This window comes from Pseudorasbora parva, chromosome 23 (genome assembly GCF_024679245.1).
Source record: "Pseudorasbora parva isolate DD20220531a chromosome 23, ASM2467924v1, whole genome shotgun sequence".
Classification (NCBI taxonomy): Eukaryota; Metazoa; Chordata; class Actinopteri; order Cypriniformes; family Gobionidae; genus Pseudorasbora; species Pseudorasbora parva.
This window is the reverse complement of record NC_090194.1, coordinates 15,864,177-15,885,556: the sequence shown is the minus strand read 5'-3', so window position 1 is coordinate 15,885,556 and position 21,380 is coordinate 15,864,177. Positions and strand designations below refer to the sequence as shown.

Genomic DNA, 21,380 nt, shown 5'->3' with positions numbered 1-21,380 from the left:
GGTGCGTCTAGATTTCTAGGCTAGGTTACTACTTTTACTATAATAAAACCACAGATAATTTTTGTAAGGGATTTTTTCATAATGCTGAACAGATCATACTTTCTGACAGAAATGTCAGATTTAGTTTTTTTTGCAGACAAATACTATTCTCGTCACTTCATAAAATTATTGTAGAGCCACTGATGGACTTTGTAACAAAGTCTTTAGTTCCTTTTATGGGTCTTGAGAGAGGAAATGACATTGGTGTGTCAATGAAAGCCTTTCTGAGCCATCGGATTTCAACAAAAAATATCTTCATTTGTATTACGAAGATGAACGGAGGTCTTATGGGTGTCGAACGACATTAGGGTAAGTAATTATCGACTGAATTTTTGGGTAAAGATTACAGCTCTGTTTCACAGGCAGGGCCTAGTCAGGATTAGGCCTTAGTTCAATTAGGACATTTAAGTAGCTTATATAAACATGCCTAAGCATCTCGAGACAAAACAAGGGCACTGACATATTTTAAGATCAGGGCAAGTTGGTTTGTTAAAACTCAAACAAGACAATTTTTGAATAGGCTTAAACCTCGTTTTAAGGTCAGAGGGTTTAGAAAGTACAGCTCAGTGTCTATAAAATAACAGTTTTCTTCTAACTTCAAATGATAAACCAAATATTAAGGTCATGCCTAGATCTTGTGGGTGATGTTGGAGTTCACCGTTTTAAACATGTGACATGGCGCATGAATGGGTGCACGCAAACTCAAACACACAGGAAGTCAGAAAGAGGGCAAGGAACTAACTTGAAAAGAACTATTATACTGCTAATGCAGCTAAAAGCCAGTTTACACCATGGACAATAACATTAAAGATTTAGTTCTAAATATAAAATAATAGAGTCCACACCACAACTAGAATTATAATGGCACAGTGAAACCATATAATTTGAAACAGTTTCAGAATGTTTTTTTTCAGCTGATGAATGTTAAAAAACATTGACAGACAATCAGAATCTATCCCGCTTTAAAGAGCTTGAGCGTTTAAAGTGGCAGGCGACAAAACTTTAGAATAAACAGAACAATATCGTCCGCTGGTGTCGACACTAATTGTCTTCAAAGTTAGTGTGAACGGGTCTTAAAAACAAACAACTTTAAAAGGTAAAAAATGAGGATCATACAGAAGAAATTTAGGTATAAAAACTGAGGAAACATGCACTTTTTATATTGCTTGATAAAGCTTTAATTTATCTGTAATGACACAGTTTCCAGCTGTGGATTACGCATTCAGCATCAAGAGTACAGTACACGACACCTACAAAAAAAACACAAAAGATTCAAAAACTGAAGTCTGTCCAGCCATACCTTTACACTGCCAGATTTTTTTTTAAACAAATGTATATGCAAGAACAAAAATGTACAACTTGGTGATAAATTAACCCTATGAAAGCAGTGTATGTAATGGTTATCAACCAAACTTCATAAATAAACTGTACATACTCTTTAAAAAAAAAGTTAAAAGCTTTTTCCTTTGCTTTTTTGTCAACTTACAGCACATAAAATAAAAGCGGTGGATCACAACTAGACTTTTTTTGTTACTCTGATTGATGACCGTAGATGGTATACATGTAGCAGTAGTTTTTCTTGGTCGCTTTGTTCAACCTTGAGTCCAGGGCTGTAGTAAAGAATGATCATGAGTGAAATGTAGTAATGTTTCAATTATACCTCAGGATGAGACTCAAAATTGCGTTTCAAAAGGCAGCTTAGGAAGTCTTGAAACATAACCATATTGTTTCAGATCAATACAGTTCATGTAGACGGTCACACTTCTTATGACTGGAGATGTGAGTTAACAGCGGCTGGTACTCAGGTTGACAAGTGCAGAACAGCCGCGCATTTTCTCATGTCCACATGGCACCATACGGGTCACCAGTCTTCTACAAAACATGTTAGTCCGACAGACAACTGTACACTTGTGGGAAAAAAAGTCCAGTTCCCCACTAAGCTTTACGATAATACAATCCTTTCAGAATTGACATATCAAAAAAAGGCCATAAACATCATATTTTCGCAGACACGCTCAGCATTCTCACAGCTAGGGAAAAGTCTAAACAGGAAATGTACAGTGCATTGTAGACTTTCCATAAATGAGGTGAATTTACAAGTTACATTTTGACACAATATTTCACATATACAAAATAAGAGCCAGCAGATATGGTTGAAAGTAAAGAGCGAAACTTCAATAGTTGCAGAAAAGCTGGATTTCCCCTTCCCTAACTAAAATGTTATGGTTTCGGTTTCTAAAGTGGCGTTTCAAGTGTTCAACTGATAGAAAACCAACCCCCCCAAAAAAATGTTAGTCACACGTTCATGCAAACGTACATTCAATTTTACCAGTGTTGCAGGTAGACAACACTTTGGGCCTTATTCCAAGAGCGGAATTCATTTTTGTTAATCATAAAACCATTCTTACATAACTTTTCATAAAAGCACTGAATTGTAGAACTGAATTCAATTCATGCAAGGATGGTTTTAAGTAATAATTCAATTTAACATCAATTACGCAAGAATTGATTCGAACTCAATGGCAGCAATTAGGTTAATGGAAACAAAGTTCATAAAAATGTTCATGCTTAAATTGGCAGATCAAACTGAATAATTCATAAAACCCTTTAGTCATAATTTGTCACCTTAAAGTTTCCAATTTACAACAGAATGGTTTTACAAATTATTAAATTTAACACAATTTTCACAAGAATGATTAATCCCGTGTAACAACTTAAGAGTGCTTTTTTTATTATTTTATTTTTTACGATTTTGTAAAACTTGTTCGTGTTTCATGAATGAGGCCCATTATTTGTATGAGGAACAATTCATGTGAAACGGTCAACAAAATCTGAAATGTTTATTATACCACGACTGGACAAAGAAATGGGTTTGGAAGCTTGCTTGTGTTTCACAGCCTGAATACAGTATTACAGTTTATAATGTATATGGTTATTGCTAACTGTTAATACTTTTTTAACTGCAATGTTACGAACAAATGGCATTCCTTTTGTGGCCTCATGCACAAAACACAAGTTTAAGTATATTTCCATTAGTCAGTCCAAGTGTTCAGTAGAACAAACTCTGATGCATTCAAATTAGAAATAATAAACCAACACCAAAAACTCAAACAATAGAGGGTTTGGCATTGGGCTAAACAGTGTTTATCACTTCCTAAATGGCAGCTGATGAAGACACGTGCAGACGGCTCACGCCAATCTGTTTTCCTGAATCAAAGAATACGGTTCCAGAATAACAAGAAGGGTTGAGCTGTCCAGGTAAATGAGTATCTGTAAAACAATACTGCCAGTGCTGGCATGGGTACGTCACGATCAGCGCCATGATTCATGAACACAGCAGCACATGAAGGCGAGTCAAGAAATGAGGAAAATGCAGAAAGGGCGGTTTAACAGCAAAGTGCTGGCAGTACGAAACAACACAAGCAGTTTCTCAAGATACAACTGCAGAGTGAAGAAAAAAAAAGGGAAAAAGGCAGAGAAGATTGTCAATTGTTTCGTGAATACTGTTTGACTTCAAGTTAAGGGGATTTACGTGGTTGAGGAATTAAAAAAGCCAAAAAGCACACCGTGCAACTGCAATATTTTGAAATGTCTCAGTGCGTAAATGCAGATGTTTTGCCAACAGTTTTTATAATTTTACACGATAACTATAAAAAAAAAGTGTATATAACCACTCAAACTCTTAATGACAACAGAATTTGGTTTAATTGGATAACTGAAATGGCGTCGGACGAAATGTTCGGACAATTTAGAGGTAAATCTGAGCATTTGTATCCAGTCAAACATTTGCAGGAAAATACTGACAGAGCTTCTCAAACAAACAGCAGCACGGGAAGGAAACGTTTTAGCAAACCCTGATTCTGGTACGAGAGCGAATAGTTCAGAGAATGAAGCATGTGAAAATAAAGTCCTTGAAGAAAAACCATGGTGTTGGCTTTGAAAAAGCCTAAATTATAACGTTAAAAACGTTTCCTCTTTAAATGGCACTACGTTTCATAAGATATGCAATCTTAAATCTGCAGATATCATGTTGAGGATAACTTGGGCTCAAACTAGGCCTTTATATCTCTTGTTTGAATACTGCAGGGTGGCTGCAAAAACTGTACAAGCATGTACAAGCGTTTCGTTGTTTCAGGATAGTTTGACAGTAAGCGTATACGAACCTCTGCCACATTTCCCTATGTATAACCTCTATAGAAGATATTGCCCTGTCCAGTAAACATAAAAATGGACCTGAGTGGATCCGTTTTGAGCATTCAAAAGTCCAAAAATGTATAAAATATGGCAAGAGTGCTGTATGTTGAGAGCAACACTGTGATAAGCAAGTGATCCATTCATGAGCTAGTGCCATTTTAAAAGGCTTCAGTCATTCTCTACCTCCCTTTCGTGCTAATATAATGTTTAAAAAATGTACCGCCCATCCAAACACATGATAAAATGGATATGTCGCAATACACAGAGTTATTCAACCACAACTAAACATTGCAAGGACCTTAAAAAAAATTTCATTTAGATGTATTTTCATCAGGGTTCCGATGCCCGCTGAAGTGCCGCCTCATCGCCACTCATCGTTTCCTCGTAAGTTTTTGTTTTCTTCACCCCTTCATAACTTTTGGCTCATCTAGGATGACGTCTCACATTGTCAAGAGACCTCACAGGAAAAACAAAAAAAAGCACCAAGGACATAAATAATCTATTCAAGCTTGCTAAAGTCACAGGATAAAAACTATCAGAAGTTGGAATAAAACCCAGAACAAAAAAGTTTCAGTTCATTTGTCCATCTGCGCCCATGTCTTCTAGCAGTTCGGTTTCCATGTTTACACCAGTGCATAGTCCTTGGCACACGGTGCCGTTTAAACATCCAAGATTTCCTCTGCTGTACCTCCGCAACGCAATCGGTAGCGTCCCGCCCTCCAGCTGATGGTGGGGTCCCAAAGAGCGGACAAGAAAATCTGAATTGTCATGGATTCCCTGATGAACCAGGCCACCGCATAGTCCAGTTTAGAGAAGGATGGAGGGCCGCCCTTTGAGAAAAGAGTGTAGAAAGAGAATTACAAAAGGTAATGTGGCAATTCAATATAAAATGGCTATGAGGAACAACTTATGATTTTGCTTCTAAGGGCTGTTAAAAATTAAAACCATGTCTGTTTATAAACTTGGAAAGTCAAGAAAATGAAGAAACAACCCATTCTGTTTCTTCAGTAATGTGACATTTCTGATTGGAATGAGGTTAGGGATGGGATTTAAACCCAGAAAAAAAATGGCCAGGACTTGGATTTTATCCATTTGGAATTGATTGGATCATCATTAAAAACAGTTGTTATATTGGAGATTTGCCGTGCATTGATTTTTTTTTGTGTGTGTGCGCCAAACTTGGTGTCTTACCTGTACTCCTCTGAGCTGGATGTAATCAGAAATGAACCAGGCCAGGCAATGGCACAGGAAAAACACCATGATGTCCCAGCGGAAGACATGGTGCGCAGCCCAGCCAATGATGAGGCTCGCCACAAAGCACTCTGATATGGGCTCAATGATGGTGGCTGGCAGCATGTTGATTCTCAGCTTGGCCCATCTATAAAGAGCAGATAACCATGAGAAGTTTATGAGAAACTCAGCAGATATTATGCACCACAAAAAGGGAAATGATACCATCTAAAGCCGTGTCAAAATATAATGAATAATACAGGTTAACATATCACTTAAATAAATAAAAAAACTATCATTAAAAAAAAAAAGGCAAAATCAATCAAAATATTAAAGATATGATCCTAACCAGGGCTTGACATTAACACACACCAACCCGGCAAATGCGGTGGATTTCAGCAGTGACGTGTAAAGCAACTCACTCCTGCTAGCCACTTTTTCAATTGTAGTCTTTTAAAAAGGCATCTGAATAATAAGCTGAAATGCAATGTAGTCAAAATATGGATTTTACGATACATATTGGTTTACGATACACATTGGTGGTGGTTGAGGAGATTGCCCCCTTCAATGTAAAGCGCTTTGAGTGCCTACACTGTAAAAAATTTGTGGTGGTTTATGTTGGTTTAACTTAAAAAAGTAAGTAACCTGGTTGCTTTAAAATTTTGAGTTTATTGAAATTAAAAATGTGAGTTGATACAATGAAGGAAATTATTTTTAATAAATAGAAACTCAAAATATTTTTGTATCTGAACCACATAAAAAATGTGATAAATCATGGAAATAGCACTATTTGGCATGTTTCACTGCATCATCAGAAATAACACACACATAATTACCCAATATGCTAACAAAATCTTTTAATAATATTTTAATAAAGGCTGTCGAATCTCAAAAAATGTTCATTGTATTAACTCAAAATTTTAATTTCAATGAACTCAAAATTTTAAGGCAACCAGGTAACTTTTTTTCTAAATAATTTTTTACAGTGTAGAAAAGCGCTATATAAATGTAACAAATTATTATTACATTGACACTGAAATATCTGAAATGCTTCCAATACTAATTGTCCGCAGAACAGATACACAATACCAGCTGCGCATTCTCTCTCATCTCTCCGACAGTGAGTTAACACACAAACCTGCCTCCCCTCACTCACTCGTTTCATTTGCTCCGGATGAATATTGTTGGTGTTACAGGGCTTGAATTTTTCGCTGTAGGATTGCATGTTTTTGCGCATTATTTTACACATTCCGGCAGATTTTGTGTTCACACCCAAAGTGTGCTCATATAAAGCTGCTTCTAAGTACCAAATTGAGTTCTTTTTTGCTGCTTATTTTCACTTTAACAGTCAAACACACACAATAATGTCAAAATGCCAACCTTGGCGAGTATTCATCTAAACACAATCAGTTATGTTTTAAGTGAATGTAAACAGTTGAGAAAGAAAACGCATGTGTAACAATATAATTGATCTGTGCGTCAGTCTTAAAAGTGACAGCAGCCTAATATACCCGCTGACAAATTATGAGATAATATTAAAAATTATCTATAGTCAAACCAAAATTTTTACTGGGTGCAGGACACTATAGTTAACTTATGTAAGTGAGGATAGCAAAATAAAGTACACTGTGATATTATACCAAAAAATCTTCATAAAAATAAAATTGTGGGACCAAAATGATTCAGCCACTTTCACCTGACCATGTTTTGCTATAGTGTTTTTTCTTTAATTGGAAAATGGGACCTTTTACCCCACATACTGAACAAAATAAAGCATTGCTTTGTAATTGGTTGACCTAAATTGGTATTATCTAATTGTGTACTTAAATTTAACAGCTGATTGGTTGATTTTAATCCATTACATACCTTTCTATCAAAGTTCTGACATTATTAAGATGAATTTGTTCTGACACAGTTTAACTCTTGACTTCTTGTCATATTGCATGACCATTTTCTAAACTATAGCGAATAAACTGTGTAATGTGAGAAAATGTTGAAGGTGTCTGAAATTGTGGCCATTGAAAATGCTTAGTGGCTAGCAACTTTGAAAAACCACTAGCCATAGTGGCTGGTGAGCAAAAAAGTTAAATATCAAACTCTGATCCTATCAATGCTGCGCTTTAAATAGGCAGGGATCCATCTGCAAAGCTATCAGAAAATTGCGACAAACTACAAAAATAACCCAGACTCATTACTACGCCAGAGGTGGACCCATCAGGAAAACAGATTGGTTTCACAACCGAACATAAAAAAGCTGATTGAACAACTGCCGTACCTGATCATGCGAGACTGGAATTGTGCAATGGAGTATGAGCCAGAATTCTGCATGGCTACCTGTGTTGCCATGGAAAATTTCCATCCTCTGCAAAAGAAAAACTATATTAATGAACTGGCAAATAAAGGACTTTTTTGCTGAGACTGATGGTAAAAAGACAGCATGAGAGATAGAATTCTGAACACGCATTACATGAATATATAATTCAAAACAACACATTGTCATAATTTACTCGTGTTCCACACATATGACCTTGAGATGTTCTTTCCACACAATAAAAGCATAGGGAGACCAGACTGTCAAGCTCTAAAAAGCCCTATTAAGCCCAATGTTTTGGAACTACATGAGGGTGAGTTAATTACAACACTTTAATTGATTTATTCCTTTAAAAGAAAATGTAATTCGTTATCAGCATGCTTCACTCACTGATACAGGAATATAGATAAGATATAAGACCTGACTGGATATATTGTAAGCCATTAGCACTGGTACTGATATTTAAAAAGTCTGGCAAACCTGTCTGCGATGGCCTTGGCCATGAAGTAATCTTCAGCGATGTACTGTGCGAACGCAATCAGCCCACCGGCCTGGTCCAGGACGTCCTTCCTCATGAGACACGACATCCCTGTGACGCACTTGATTCCCGTCACATTGGCCGAGATGTAGGAACGAGGATGTGACGTTCCAAAATAAACCTGCAGGATTTCACATGGGACATGTTTAACTGTTTATATGTCACATAATTAATCTCTAAAGATTTGATGCACTAAGAGTCGCATTACGTATGTAAACAACACATCTGCCAATTATTTATTTGGAAGGCTGCCAGTTTTACCAGTTAAAATATTGACTTTTCTTTTTAAATGTCCATTTAATTTAATTGCTCACCGATAATCAACATAGATATTTAGTAAGGAGAATTTACTTTTGAGCTTAAAAGCTTCATAAATAAACCAATATTGCTGGCTGTTAATGCATTTAAATATTGCATTAATTTGGCAAAAGAGCTTTAAAGTCCAGAGGCACAGAGGAACTCCACCATATGGTGTCCCATTTCAAGTTTGGTGTCTCTACTAGTAGCAACAGAACCGCAACTCGGCAGTTTTATTGCAGTGCAACAGGACAGAACACAGCCCTCTCTCGTACACACAATACACGGGTACAATAAGCAATGATGTCAGTTCACAGGAAGTCTTCAAAGCAAGACAAAGCTCTTCAACACTGTTCTGATAAAGAATTTAAAAGGTCAGTTGTGAAGGCTCCCAACCTGCTCCAATGTGGCGGCAAATCCTTGTCTGTCTGCCACGTAAGGAAGGCCATGAACCAGTCCCACCTTCTCCGTCATCTGATTAGCCATATCAGTTAGAGTGTCTGGCTTCACTGTTGAATATTAGTTCATGATTAGCACTGAAGGAATCTCAGAGTTTATCAAGGGTGAATCTCTCCAAAACATGATATTTTTCTAAAGAACTGTATTTTGTACAATATTCACCCTTAAGGCCAACTTCTCAAAAGGTAGTAAACTTACTATTTAGTGAAACACAACAATCTGAATAATCTTAAATTAAAATCAGAGGATTTTAGATCATAAGGTGGGCAAACTTACCTCGAATGCCACTGTCACAGATCCAGACAAGTTCGTACCTTGCCCCTTCATAAGCTGGCATGAGGTTATTTATTTTCGGATTGATGCCAACTTTCTTACCTCCTAAAAAAAACAGAGATAAAGTGTCAATAATAATGACCTTTATTACGGCTATAAATGACTAAATAAAACGATTATAAAATTTCCACTTGGCAATTTTAAAAGAAGTAATTGTGGTTATCAAGTGAATAGTCTCCTTTCTATCAGGTACGGATGTTCTCATGGTAGAACGGCATGAAAAATAAAATTCTACATAGAAAGGGTTGTCCCAGACTAAAGATTTTTGTAGTCGACTAGTAGTTGGTCATTTAAGACATTAGTTGACTAAATCACATGTTAATATTAATTTAATTACTTAAATATGGTGGTGGGGGGTTACTGAATAAAAAAAGAGCCTTTAATATACAGGTTATAGGGATAATAAATACCCCCATGCTAAAGCACACAAATGAATCTTTTCGCAAATCACTGTCAAAAATAATTAATATGAACATGTCTGGGAAAAAAATAGACACGTTACCGGTTTATTAATAAACTAGTGTTGTCAGTGTCGGCTGCAAACTCTTCATCTCCACAGTATAGTAAATACACCTTTCATACCGATTACATAATCTGAGAGCATTTCTCATTCAAGACATTTCAAGCTTTTTATTGATATATTTCTCATATCTGTGAAGTAAGTATACGTCAAGATTCGGTTCATTGTTGTGATGCGCTCTAGTTCACAGAGACCAAGATGGCAGAAAGTGCACCCTGTTTGCTCAAAGTATAAAGATTTGTTGTGATTGTGAGTTTGCACAAATAAAAGTACAGTTTACAGAAATTTACAGTTTCCAATGATGCCTTATCTGTAGGACCAAAAATGATGGTGTATATATAAAAAAGAAAAATGATAATACAAGCGATTGTGCAGGTGCCTTCACGTCACGCAATAAGCTTACTATACATTAGCTTCCACACAAACACTTGAATATGCGCCTAATAATAGTGCCTTTTTATCGAGATTAATGTTAGAGTGAGTGGACAAGCTACTTATATGCCTCAAATTATAAGCCATATTTTAAAGGTGAACATGGATTTCCTGCACAACATATTGTAATCACCACAAGAACCTGGCAATAAATGGATAGTTCACCCAAAAATGATAATTTGATGTTTATCTGCTTATCCCCAGCGCATCAAGATGTAGGTGTCTTTGTTTCTTCAGTAGAAAACAAATGAAGATTTTTAACTCAACCGTTGTGTGTGCCAGTCATAAAATCATGTGAATGGGTAACAACTCTATGAGAGTAAAAAAAAAAAAACATGCTTAGACAACATGCACATAAAATTTGCTGCTCGTGATGACACATTAATATCTTAAGACACGAACCGATCGGTTTCTGTGAGAAACTGAACAGTATTTATGATTTTTTTTACCTCATATCCAGACGAATCTCATCTAGACAGATGGGATCACTATATGAGATTCGTCTGGATATCAGGTTAAAAAAAAAAGAACATACTGTTTGGTTTCTCGTGTCTTGAGACATCAATGTGTCATCACGAGCAGCAGGGTTTTTGTGCATGTTGTCGAAGCATTTTTTTTTAATTCTCAGGGTTGTAACCCATTCACATGCATTGTGACTGGCAGACTGCAACAGTTGGAGTTAAAATTCTTCATTTGTGTTCTGCTGAAGAAACAAAGACACCTATATCTTGGATGCACTGGGGGTAAGCAAATAAACATCACATTTTAATTGTTGCGTGAACTATCCCTTTAACGATATGTCCCTCACAGACTGCGTGACTTCGCCATTTTTTCTTCGACTAACCAACAACAACAACAAATGTTGTCGACTATTAGGGGGCAGCCCTACAAAATATATTAAAACATTTAAAATGTTAAAATATTTAACTTTTGGACAAATTAAGTTATGATTGTGAATCCCAGCCACCGGCATAATATATTATAGTAAAAAAAAAAGAAAAACACCATTATCGTTTTTGCAGTTTTGTAAAAAATCTGGGTATAAAATGTATCAGTGCGGTTTTAGTATTTGTAATAAATAGTTTAGCATAAATAAACATGACTAAGCAATTCCATAATAAAGCCCAACAAGCCTAATATCCATCAATAAAGCAGATGCTCTTTAAAGCACATTTAAGCATGTCAATAAGGCCGAATGAAGATGTTCTTTTGTGGGTCGAACACCTGAAGATCATTGTGACGAGGCCTCTGAGAGCACTAATGCACTCTAATGCACAATTTTCTGCCGTCTGATTGGCTGGTAAACAACTTGGAGATGTTTAAACCAACACAACCTCGCAGACGTTACATTGTTTTCTAACATGGCTTCAGGTTGATGCAAAGCAGCGGATGATATCTTCAGGACAGGACATCTCCCCTGACTGTCTGTGCGGTAACAGACTAGCTGAAGGCAGCGGGCCGGATAACAGGACCCCGGAGAGACACCAGCCCCAGTCACCAGCTGTTCCAAATGAGCAAGAATCAATATCCACTCCAAAAGCTGCATTTGCATATACACAGCTGAGCTGCGGCGCTCGTGCAGAGTCGCCGCGCTGCTCTTAAGGGACTCCTGCCTTTTCCCTGCGCGCGACTAGACAAAACCGACAAAGGGAACCAAATGCATGAGGGATAAAATGCACCTCAGCATGTAACTGCCAGATTTTTCTCCAGTACTGGCTTCATCTGACATAAAAAGAGAATATCATCAAAGACTTACCTATAAATAGCCTGGCATCAACATTCGGATATTTGCCCAGAAGCTTTTTACAAACATCAATGGCTGGATCGTCATGGTCTTGGACACAGAGCAGAATCTCATACTGTGGAAAAAAAGGCAGAAACAATTTTGATCAACTCAGCCCATTTGTCAAAAGAGAACATTCAACATTCATGTTATTATGGTACAATAATACACTTAGAGGCTGAGGTATATGGTGGTTTTTAATGCACTATTAATTTCCGCCGATACAGCACAAGTACTATAGTAGTTTATAATGGTGTAAAAGATTAAAAATGGCTAAATAGGGTGTTTTTTATAGAAGTTCTGCTCAGCAAGGCTGCACTTATTTGATCAAAATTACAGTAAAAACTGTAATATTGTGAAATATTACAATTTAAAAGAACCGTATGTTAATATATTGTAAAATGTAATTTAATCCTGTGATCAAAGCTGAATTTTCAGCATCATTATTCCAGTCTTCAGTGTCACATTATCTTTCAGAAATTCCTTTAATATGATGCTCAAGAAACATTTCTGATTATTATCAAATGTTGAATGTTGTGCCGCTTCATATTTTGTGTAAATGGTGGTACAATCTTGTCAGGATTTTTGATGAATTGAGTTAATAACAGCAAATAATAATAAACAACATCAGAGTGACCATTTTCCTCCACAAAATTTGTTTAAAAAAAAAAGAAAAGGTGTAGCACTGGCCACAAATAGCTGATTGACAGAAAATGTTTTTCCTTTTCTTTTTGGAAACCCATAAATTAAGATTTAACCAGAGCCCTGTTGTGATCCCAGCTTAGTGATTAACTTCTGTGAATTAGAACACTAACGGTTTAATTTTAACAGCATTTACAGCCACTAAATGTGCGATACTGAATGGGTAACGTTTCAATGTTCACGGCATTTTGATGATGATTATAGGCTAAATATAGACTGGGTAAACCCTGCCTGATCTGCCGGCGATTTGATTTAGTCTTGCAACTTAGTCTGGAAACCCTTACATTAATTTCTATTGTTTCTTTTACACTTTTGCGGGAACCAATCACAGACTGGCTTCTCCACCTGGCGTGCAAATGGTGGGTTTAACATGACGACGGATAAAGAAGCGATGGGTCGTTGCCCGTTGATGATGAACCATCCTGATATAATAATAACAAAAATGGCTTATTATAAGCATTATTTTCTTGAAAGGAAAACCATAAGTGGTTTGGCATAATTACTATGATTATTTTGTATTACTATTATTATTATTATTATTTTTTTTAAACTTCAAAGTCATGTGGTGCATGTAGTGACCGTGTGTCAAAGTCGATAAAAATCTCTTAAAACAAGATAAATTGATATTATGGTATGACAACATTATTTTTAGGTTGTCTGTTCAGAATCATTGGAGAATCAGGATCTCCATTTTAAGCCAATTAAAACGTGATTCTCAACCTATCCAGAATCGTGCAGATCTACGACACAGCTTACCCCATCTCCCCTACACTCACTATTTACATCATAATGTAAAAAGAATAGAATATTGATCCACCCAAAATAGTAATAAACACAGGTGCAAACAACAACTGCCAAAAGTATAATGGAAAAAAAGTGTGTAAAATAGTTGAATCTGTCCCCTATAAAGCATCATACATTTCAAAGGAGCCACAAGACTGCTCTGAAATAGTCACTCGATTTTCTATTGATCTGGTTCGCTGCATCTGAGCAGACAACACTAAACTTCCAGCACTCTATTGAATGTATCAGTAAAGAAAGCATGGCAGGCCACATAACAAAGGCTTTCGGGAAAGGCTGTTTGAGGTTTTGGAGTCGCACCAGGGCCAAAGTGAAAAAGAACAGGCCTGCGCTCTGACAAGAGACACCAGTCCCCCCTCCAGCCACCTCACAGCACTGCATAGCGACCATGTTGCCATGGCTATGGCGCCGGACACGGGAGCAGAAAGACAAAGGGACTTTTCTGTGTGTCCAGAGATGCGGATATACGACAGTAACCCCCGAGCGCTGCGCTGAAAGAGTGGGAGGCTTTTATTCAATCATTTATAGACCCGTCTGGGAGCAGCCCCTCCAACTTAGCTCCCGTGTAAGGAATGTGATGAACTGCGCCGAGATCAGCTGATCCGGAGCGCTCTGCTTGATCTGGCTGAATGAGGGAGCTTGTTAGACTAAACAACAGATTGCGAAACAATATAACAGATGACAGCAAGTAGCATACTAGCGTCATTGAGATGCAAGACGGAAAACAAGGGGAAATCCAAGTGTGCACTACATTCTCATACTCTAAGATCTTATCACGTGTCGAAGACAGCAAAGTGCTTGTGTTTAGGGATGCTATACAGGTCTTTCTAAAAAAAATAGCATATTGTGATAAAGTTCATTATTTTCCATAATGTAATGATACAAATTAAACTTTCATATATTTTAAATTCATTGCACACCAACTGAAATATTTCAGGTCTTTTATTGTTTTAATACTGATCATTTTAACATACAGCTCATGAAAACCTAAAATTCCTTTCTCGAAAAATAAGCATATCATGAAAAGGTTCTCTAAACAAGCTTTTAAAAACTCCCAGCCTTGTTCATTACTCAAAACCACAATCATGGGTAAGACTGCCGACCTGACTGTTGTCCAGAAGGCCATCATTGACACCCTCAAGCGAGAGGGTAAGACACAGAAAGAAATTTCTGAACGAATAGGCTGTTCCCAGAGTGCTGTATCAAGGACTCTGTGCTGTATCTATTCCCACCTCAGTGGGAAGTCTGTGGGAAGGAAAACGTGTGGCAAAAAACGCTGTACAACGAGAAGAGGTGACCGGACCCTGAGGAAGATTGTGGAGAAGGACCGATTCCAGACCTTGGAGGACCTGCAGAAGCAGTGGACTGAGTCTGGAGTAGAAACATCCAGAGCCACCATGCACTGGCGTGTACAGGAAATGGGCTACAGGTGCCTGAAGTCCAGTGTCAAGTACCCACAGTCAGTGATGATCTGGGGTGCCATGTCAGCTGCTGGTGTTGGTCCACTGAGTTTTATCAAGGGCAGGGTCAATGCAGCTAGCTATCAGGAGATTTTGGAGCACTTCATGCTTCCATCTGCTAAAAAGCTTTATTAAAAACACTTCTTTTATTGGTCAGATAAAATATGCTATATTTTTGAGATAGGAATTTAGGGTTTTCATGAGCTGTATGCCAAAATCATCAGTATTAAAACAACAAAAGACCTGAAATATTTCAGTTGGTGTGCAATGAATCTAAAATATATAAAAAATAAAAGTTGTCATTACATTAAGGAAAATAATGAACTTTATCGCAATATGCAAATTGTTTGAGAAGGACCTGTATTATTAAATAAAGTATATAAATGCAATTAAAGTGATAGTTGAAAATTCCATTATTAATTACTCAACTTCATGTTGTTCCAAACCTGAAAGATATTTGTTCATCTTCTGAACAAAAATAAAGCTCTTTGAAATGAAATCCGAGAGATTTCTGTCCCTCCATTGACAGTATATGCAACTACCACTATAAAGGGCCAGAAAGGTATTAAAGACATCAATAAAGTAATCCATGTGACTGGATTGTCAATGGAGGGACAGAAATCTCTCAGATTTCATTTAATAAAATCTTCATTTGTGTTCAGAAGATAAACAAAGATTTTCATTTCTGGGGAAATTTCCAGACCAGAACTGTTACAATCGCTAAAAAGGAAGACCAAGGCTTCTAAATTTAATGGAGTAACTACACTAGAAAAGGCACAGATCACCTACGGCCATTTTCCTGACCTCCACTGTCTGTTATCATCAGCGTTTCTCTCTTTAAAAAGCCCAGCACTACTGTCCCTCCTGGCATTATTAATTTAGAGGTCTTGGCATCTATTCCAGGAAACTTAATTGCCAAACGAACACTGTTATTTTCTGCTCTCGACGGAAGTTGAATGCCAAACAGGGAGTGGATTGGATGGGTGGACATAGCAAGCAACAATATATAGTAGGTTAGGTGTGTCCAACAGAATACAGAAACCAATCAAACATTGAACTAGGCAAACCAACATGACACACATTAATCCTGGCTGCTGTAATGCAAAAGAAATAACGCCCCTCAAGTCGGCCACTCAAACTGCAAACATCGTGTTCTTACTTCAATGAGCCATATTGTAAGAGAAGCATTGTTCCTGAATTCAGAAAGATCCTTAAAGCATGCATCTAAGCCGAGGACTGATCTTGAGCAGCTCTCTATGAGCTCTCTATTCACATACTGATTAGCATGGGAATGGATGATGTTTGTTTAAGAAAAAGCATGTATGCAAAAGATGGCGGCACATTAGATCAGCACATTAGTTCACATCAGCACATATCACATGACCTCAACTTTTCAGAAACAATTGGATCAGAGATTACTTGAAACCACTAGCCCTTTATAGACAAATTAGCAGATAAAAATAACAGTTCAACTGCTGTTTAAGTTGCACATTTACCATGGTTTGTTACCTAGTTGTATGCGTGATTCTATTAAGTGAATGCTCTGAAGAGAGATTTAAACAGCTCTTAACAGCCGAATAGCTGGCCCTCACGACATCCAGATCCAGATCTAATTCCATTGGGTTGTGTGCGTCAATTACTAAATACCTGGGAGCCTGGGCTGATTGGCTCAATTATAGTAATATTCAACTGATTTTTTCAGACTTTCACAGGCTCATTAAGAAGTTGATTTTGACCAATCCTAAGATCCAATTTGTGGACTCCTGCAGTAACTTTAATGAAAAATTGGCTAAATTCAGCTGGATTTAAACATGGTAAAAAAAAAAAAAAAAAAAAAAAGTCTAACCCAGCTAAGAGTAATACTGTTAGCTCTAAGCATAGTAATTCATAATCAAAAACGACCATTTTGGTGCTCTTTAATCTGGAGTGACAGATCGGGATTGCTGCCTCAGATCAAAAGAACTGCACGTGAAAGGGTCACATATTCCGCTTTACTACTCATTACAGCACAAAATAAATATGAATGTGCATCAGAAGGTATGTTTTAAAGATACAGTACCACTTAAAGGGTTACTTCAGCGATTAGCATATGGCTTTCTATCAGTAGAAACCCTGGAGTATATTGGAATGATCTGTATAATGGTAACCACAACATTTTAAACCTTTACAGAAAGTCATCTAAATGTCAAACATAACTGAACATTAAACACTAACATCAACTAACAAAATCTTCCCCTTTCCTGAAAAACATATAAAACAACACTTTAATCCCTAATCATTTACTCTCCTAATGCAAAGCATGCTGGGAACTACAGATCACAGCCCAGTTAGTTATGTCAACAAACATAATTAATTAAGTAAACGTCAAAGTTTACTAAGTAAACATTTTAAATATATTAGGTTAATTGAATACAATTAAATTAAGATACAACTTACAAAATATTCATAAAAAATGTGTTACTTTAACTCATTTTAAAGTGATAGTTCACCCAAAAATTATAATTTGATGTTTATCTGCTTACCCCCGGTGCATTCAACATGTAGGTGTCTTTGTTTCTTCAGTAGAACGCAAATTTAGATTTTTAACTCCAACCGTTGCAGTCTGCCAGTCACAATGTATGATATGTGAATGGGTAACAATTCTATGAGAGCAAAAAAAAAACATGCTCAGACAACATGGACAAAGAGCCCTGTGGCTCATGACAACACATTGATATCTTAAGACAAAACGTCCAGTTTCTGTGAGAAATAGAGCCATATTTTTACATATTATATTTATTTTTTTATACCTCAAATAGAACGCTATATCCAACAGCCAGGAACGTGCTTCACTTCTGGTAAGTAAGGTCAATATACACGCTCTGGCATCTTGTACGAGATTCACTTCTCGGGTTGGCGTAAACTACACCAGATCGTGTATACCGGAAGTGATGTCTTTACACGTACACGACGCCAGAGCGTGTATATTGAAGTTCCTTACCGGAAGTGAAGCGCATTCCAGGCTGTTGGATTTAGCATTGTATTTGAAGTAAAAAAATATATATAAATATGGCTCGATTTCTCACAGAAACTGAACGTTTTGTGTCTTAAGATATCAATGTGTCGTCATGAGCCACATGGCTCTTTGTGCATGTTGTCTAAGCATGTTTTTTTTTTACTCTCATAGAGTTGTTACCCATTCACATGATTATATGATTGGCACACACCAACGGTTGAGTTAAAAATCTTCATTTGTGTTCTGCTGAAGAAACAAAGACACCTACATGTGGGGGTAAGCAGATAAACATCACATTTTCATTTTTGGGTGAACTATCCCTTCAAGGCAATTCATTATTTTATATATTTTTCCTTTCCAATGCACTTAAAATTGAGAGTCTTGGAACGATTCAATTGGACGTTTTTAAAAGAAGCTAAAACGGTCTTAAATTTTTAATTCCTCTAGTAATTGCATAAGCCAAGAGCTTCATTGCGTCTGCTTAAAACAGGGAAGCTATTTAATGTCTCTGAAGAGAAATTAAAGACACATTTGCACTTGTTTTCATTTGATTAGTGATGAGTTAAAGAACTGGAGAAATCTTCCGTCTTTATATGGACTTATTCAGTAATGTTGATGCAGAATTGGCTTGTGTGGTCTAGAAGAGATATTTCACAAGTAGATACACCATAATCCTGAAACATCAAAAAATACTTCAATTCATAAGGCCAGCACAGCTGATTTTTAATGGTAAACTTTAATGCCGATAAGCCAATGACATTTTTCATGTTACAACCCATAGAAAAACGAAGAAAAAAAGTTGGGAAAAAACGATCACATTTTGTATTAACTCAAAAATAAATAAAATGCTAAAAACTAATATGAATTGTTTCAAATGCTACAAATGATTTTGGACATCCCAGGAATATAAATATCATCTGATAATAGATATGGTACCGATTTATTTGCTTCCATATCTACTTTTGCTACAGTAAGGAAGTTCCAAACAGAGTCAAAGCAGGATCAATTGTTGCGTATCTCTGAGAATTATACAGTCTGGAACAGATAAGTTAACAGAACACTGCTTGTTCAGATCAAAGGACTGAAACTATCCACTGAATCAAAACATTTTAATATCTGCTGATTGGTTGTGATTGTGTGGCATCAATAGTAGTTTCATGCCCAGCTTAGACAGGGAAATATATTGAGAAAATTATTTTAGGGAGCTTTTGTCTTGAACATTTAGATGAGTAGATTTGCATTCACACAATTTTGGCCTCCTGTAGTTCACTCAAAAAACCACAAGGAATGCTTCGAAACAGGGAAAGCACTTCTCCAAACCAACAAGGAGGAGCAGCAGGAGGAGGAATCAACATCCGGGCTGCTCAACCAGCTGTGTGATGGGAAATAGAGCAGAATATCCCATCTGCAGAGCTGCACGTCTGAATGCACCACAGCAGAAATAATGCACCCCGTCATCTCTGCTCATACACGTCGCCCCCAAATCCCTTGAGTGGACCACAGGGTAAGCAGTGGAGGTTTATCCACCTCCAACAACACTAGAGTCAGCATTAAACTTTGATCAGTAGAACGAACTAAAGAAACAGCCTCGACCTTCATTCACACACACATGACTCAGTGATGTTTGCATTCCAATTTGTGAATTGGACTTGTGGCGCAAAATTCCGCACAAACCCGGAAGACTTATTTTTAAATATTGGGTAATAACAGCGGGAATATGTAAAAAGATTTTTTATGTTAATAGAATTTATTCACAATAAAGCACTGAGAAAGTCTGTTGTTCTGTAGATATCAAGATCATTCATTTTCACAGGTTGCTGCCTTTAGCCTCTGGGTTAGTTCACTCAAAAATAAAAATTCTGTCTTAATTACTTACCCTAATGTCGTTCGACACCTGTAAGACCGTTCATTTTTGAAACAAATTAAGATATTTTTGTTGAAATTGACACCAATGTCATTTCCTGTCTCAAGACCATAAAAGAGAGAGGAAATGACATTGGTGTCAATGAAGGCCTTTCTGAGCCATCGGATTTCAACAAAAATATCTTCATATGGGTCTCGAATGACATGAGGGTAAGTAATTAATAACAGAATTTTTATTTTTTCTAAATTACATTAAACTTTTTGGACCCACTTTATATATTAGGTGGCCTTAACTACTATGTAGTAACATTTTAATTAATCATTTGATACAATGCGCTTATTGTGTACATACATGTTTTTACATTGTACTTACATTTTAAAAATACCTGCATGTAATTACGTCTGTAATTAATTTCTGTAGTTACATTTGTAATCACACTGTTGGCACTTCCCTTACACCTAACCCTACCCTTAAACTAACCCATATCACCACACCTGTCCCTAACTTTACCCGTGTCCCACTTCAATATCAGTAAAACTGCTTTGCAATACAATTTGAACACAGTAAGTACATTACTTATTTTTTGATGTAAGTACATAGTACTTAAGGCCACCTAATATAAAGTGGGGCCAACTTTTCTATTACATAGCTATTTTACATATCACCGCTATATTACAACTGTTATTACCCAATAATTAAAAATAAATATCCCGGGTACCTGAAGTCAGCGATTTACGCTTGCTAGGAACGTTTTTTTCTTTGTGGAAGTTTTGTTTGGTGAGCAAATAAAAATATTTAAACTCAAAACAATATTTTGTGTAAAATTGTTTGTCATCTCTCGTTTCATTCAAATGCATTTCAATTCTGCTATTGTTTTACACTGTAATGGATTATAAGATAAACAGTTACATTTAAAAATGATCCCCATAATTATTTACATGGTGAAATACTGTGTAATACGTGGTCCTGCATCTCTTAAATGTCCATCTAATTTGAACTTTCCGCTTGCTAGCAACAGCATCCTTAGAAACGTTTTAAACAACTTAGAACATCAGTGGAGAAAGGCATATAGTTCATTTTAACATAATATACATCATATACAACATTCACCCGCTATATTACTAAGTGCACCAGATTTTTTATAACAACAGAAAAATATTCCCGGGATAACCTGGCTTCTCTTGACACTAATGACTGAGTTAATGAGATGCTAAAGCCTGTGCGCACTTTGACGTGATTGGTTATTCAAACCACATTTTTAAGACTTTTTTCAAAATACTTAACAGTGTTGACATGAATTTGCACACGGTTTGTCTTAAAGCATATTAAAACTTTCACATAGACATATAAACAAAGTCTGGACTCAGAGGTGCCAATTCATGTGTGAAAATGATTCTTCATGCTCCCTCCCAACCATTCTTT

At 36.7% G+C, this 21,380-nt stretch overlaps 1 protein-coding gene across 1 annotated transcript in view; it reads right to left on the bottom strand.

The window, feature by feature from the left end:
* Nucleotides 1-1,193: 1,193 nt before the first annotated feature.
* Nucleotides 1,194-21,380, bottom strand: part of ugcg (UDP-glucose ceramide glucosyltransferase) — a 34,609-nt gene continuing 14,422 nt past the window's right edge. Inside the window, exons 3-9 of the mRNA XM_067432822.1 lie at nucleotides 12,110-12,212; nucleotides 9,345-9,446; nucleotides 9,006-9,118; nucleotides 8,255-8,433; nucleotides 7,739-7,825; nucleotides 5,425-5,611; nucleotides 1,194-5,063 (exon numbers count right to left, since the gene is read on the bottom strand). Coding sequence (XP_067288923.1) covers nucleotides 4,893-5,063; nucleotides 5,425-5,611; nucleotides 7,739-7,825; nucleotides 8,255-8,433; nucleotides 9,006-9,118; nucleotides 9,345-9,446; nucleotides 12,110-12,212 — 942 coding nt within the window. The 3' untranslated portion in view covers nucleotides 1,194-4,892. The remainder of the gene's footprint in view (nucleotides 5,064-5,424; nucleotides 5,612-7,738; nucleotides 7,826-8,254; nucleotides 8,434-9,005; nucleotides 9,119-9,344; nucleotides 9,447-12,109; nucleotides 12,213-21,380) is intronic.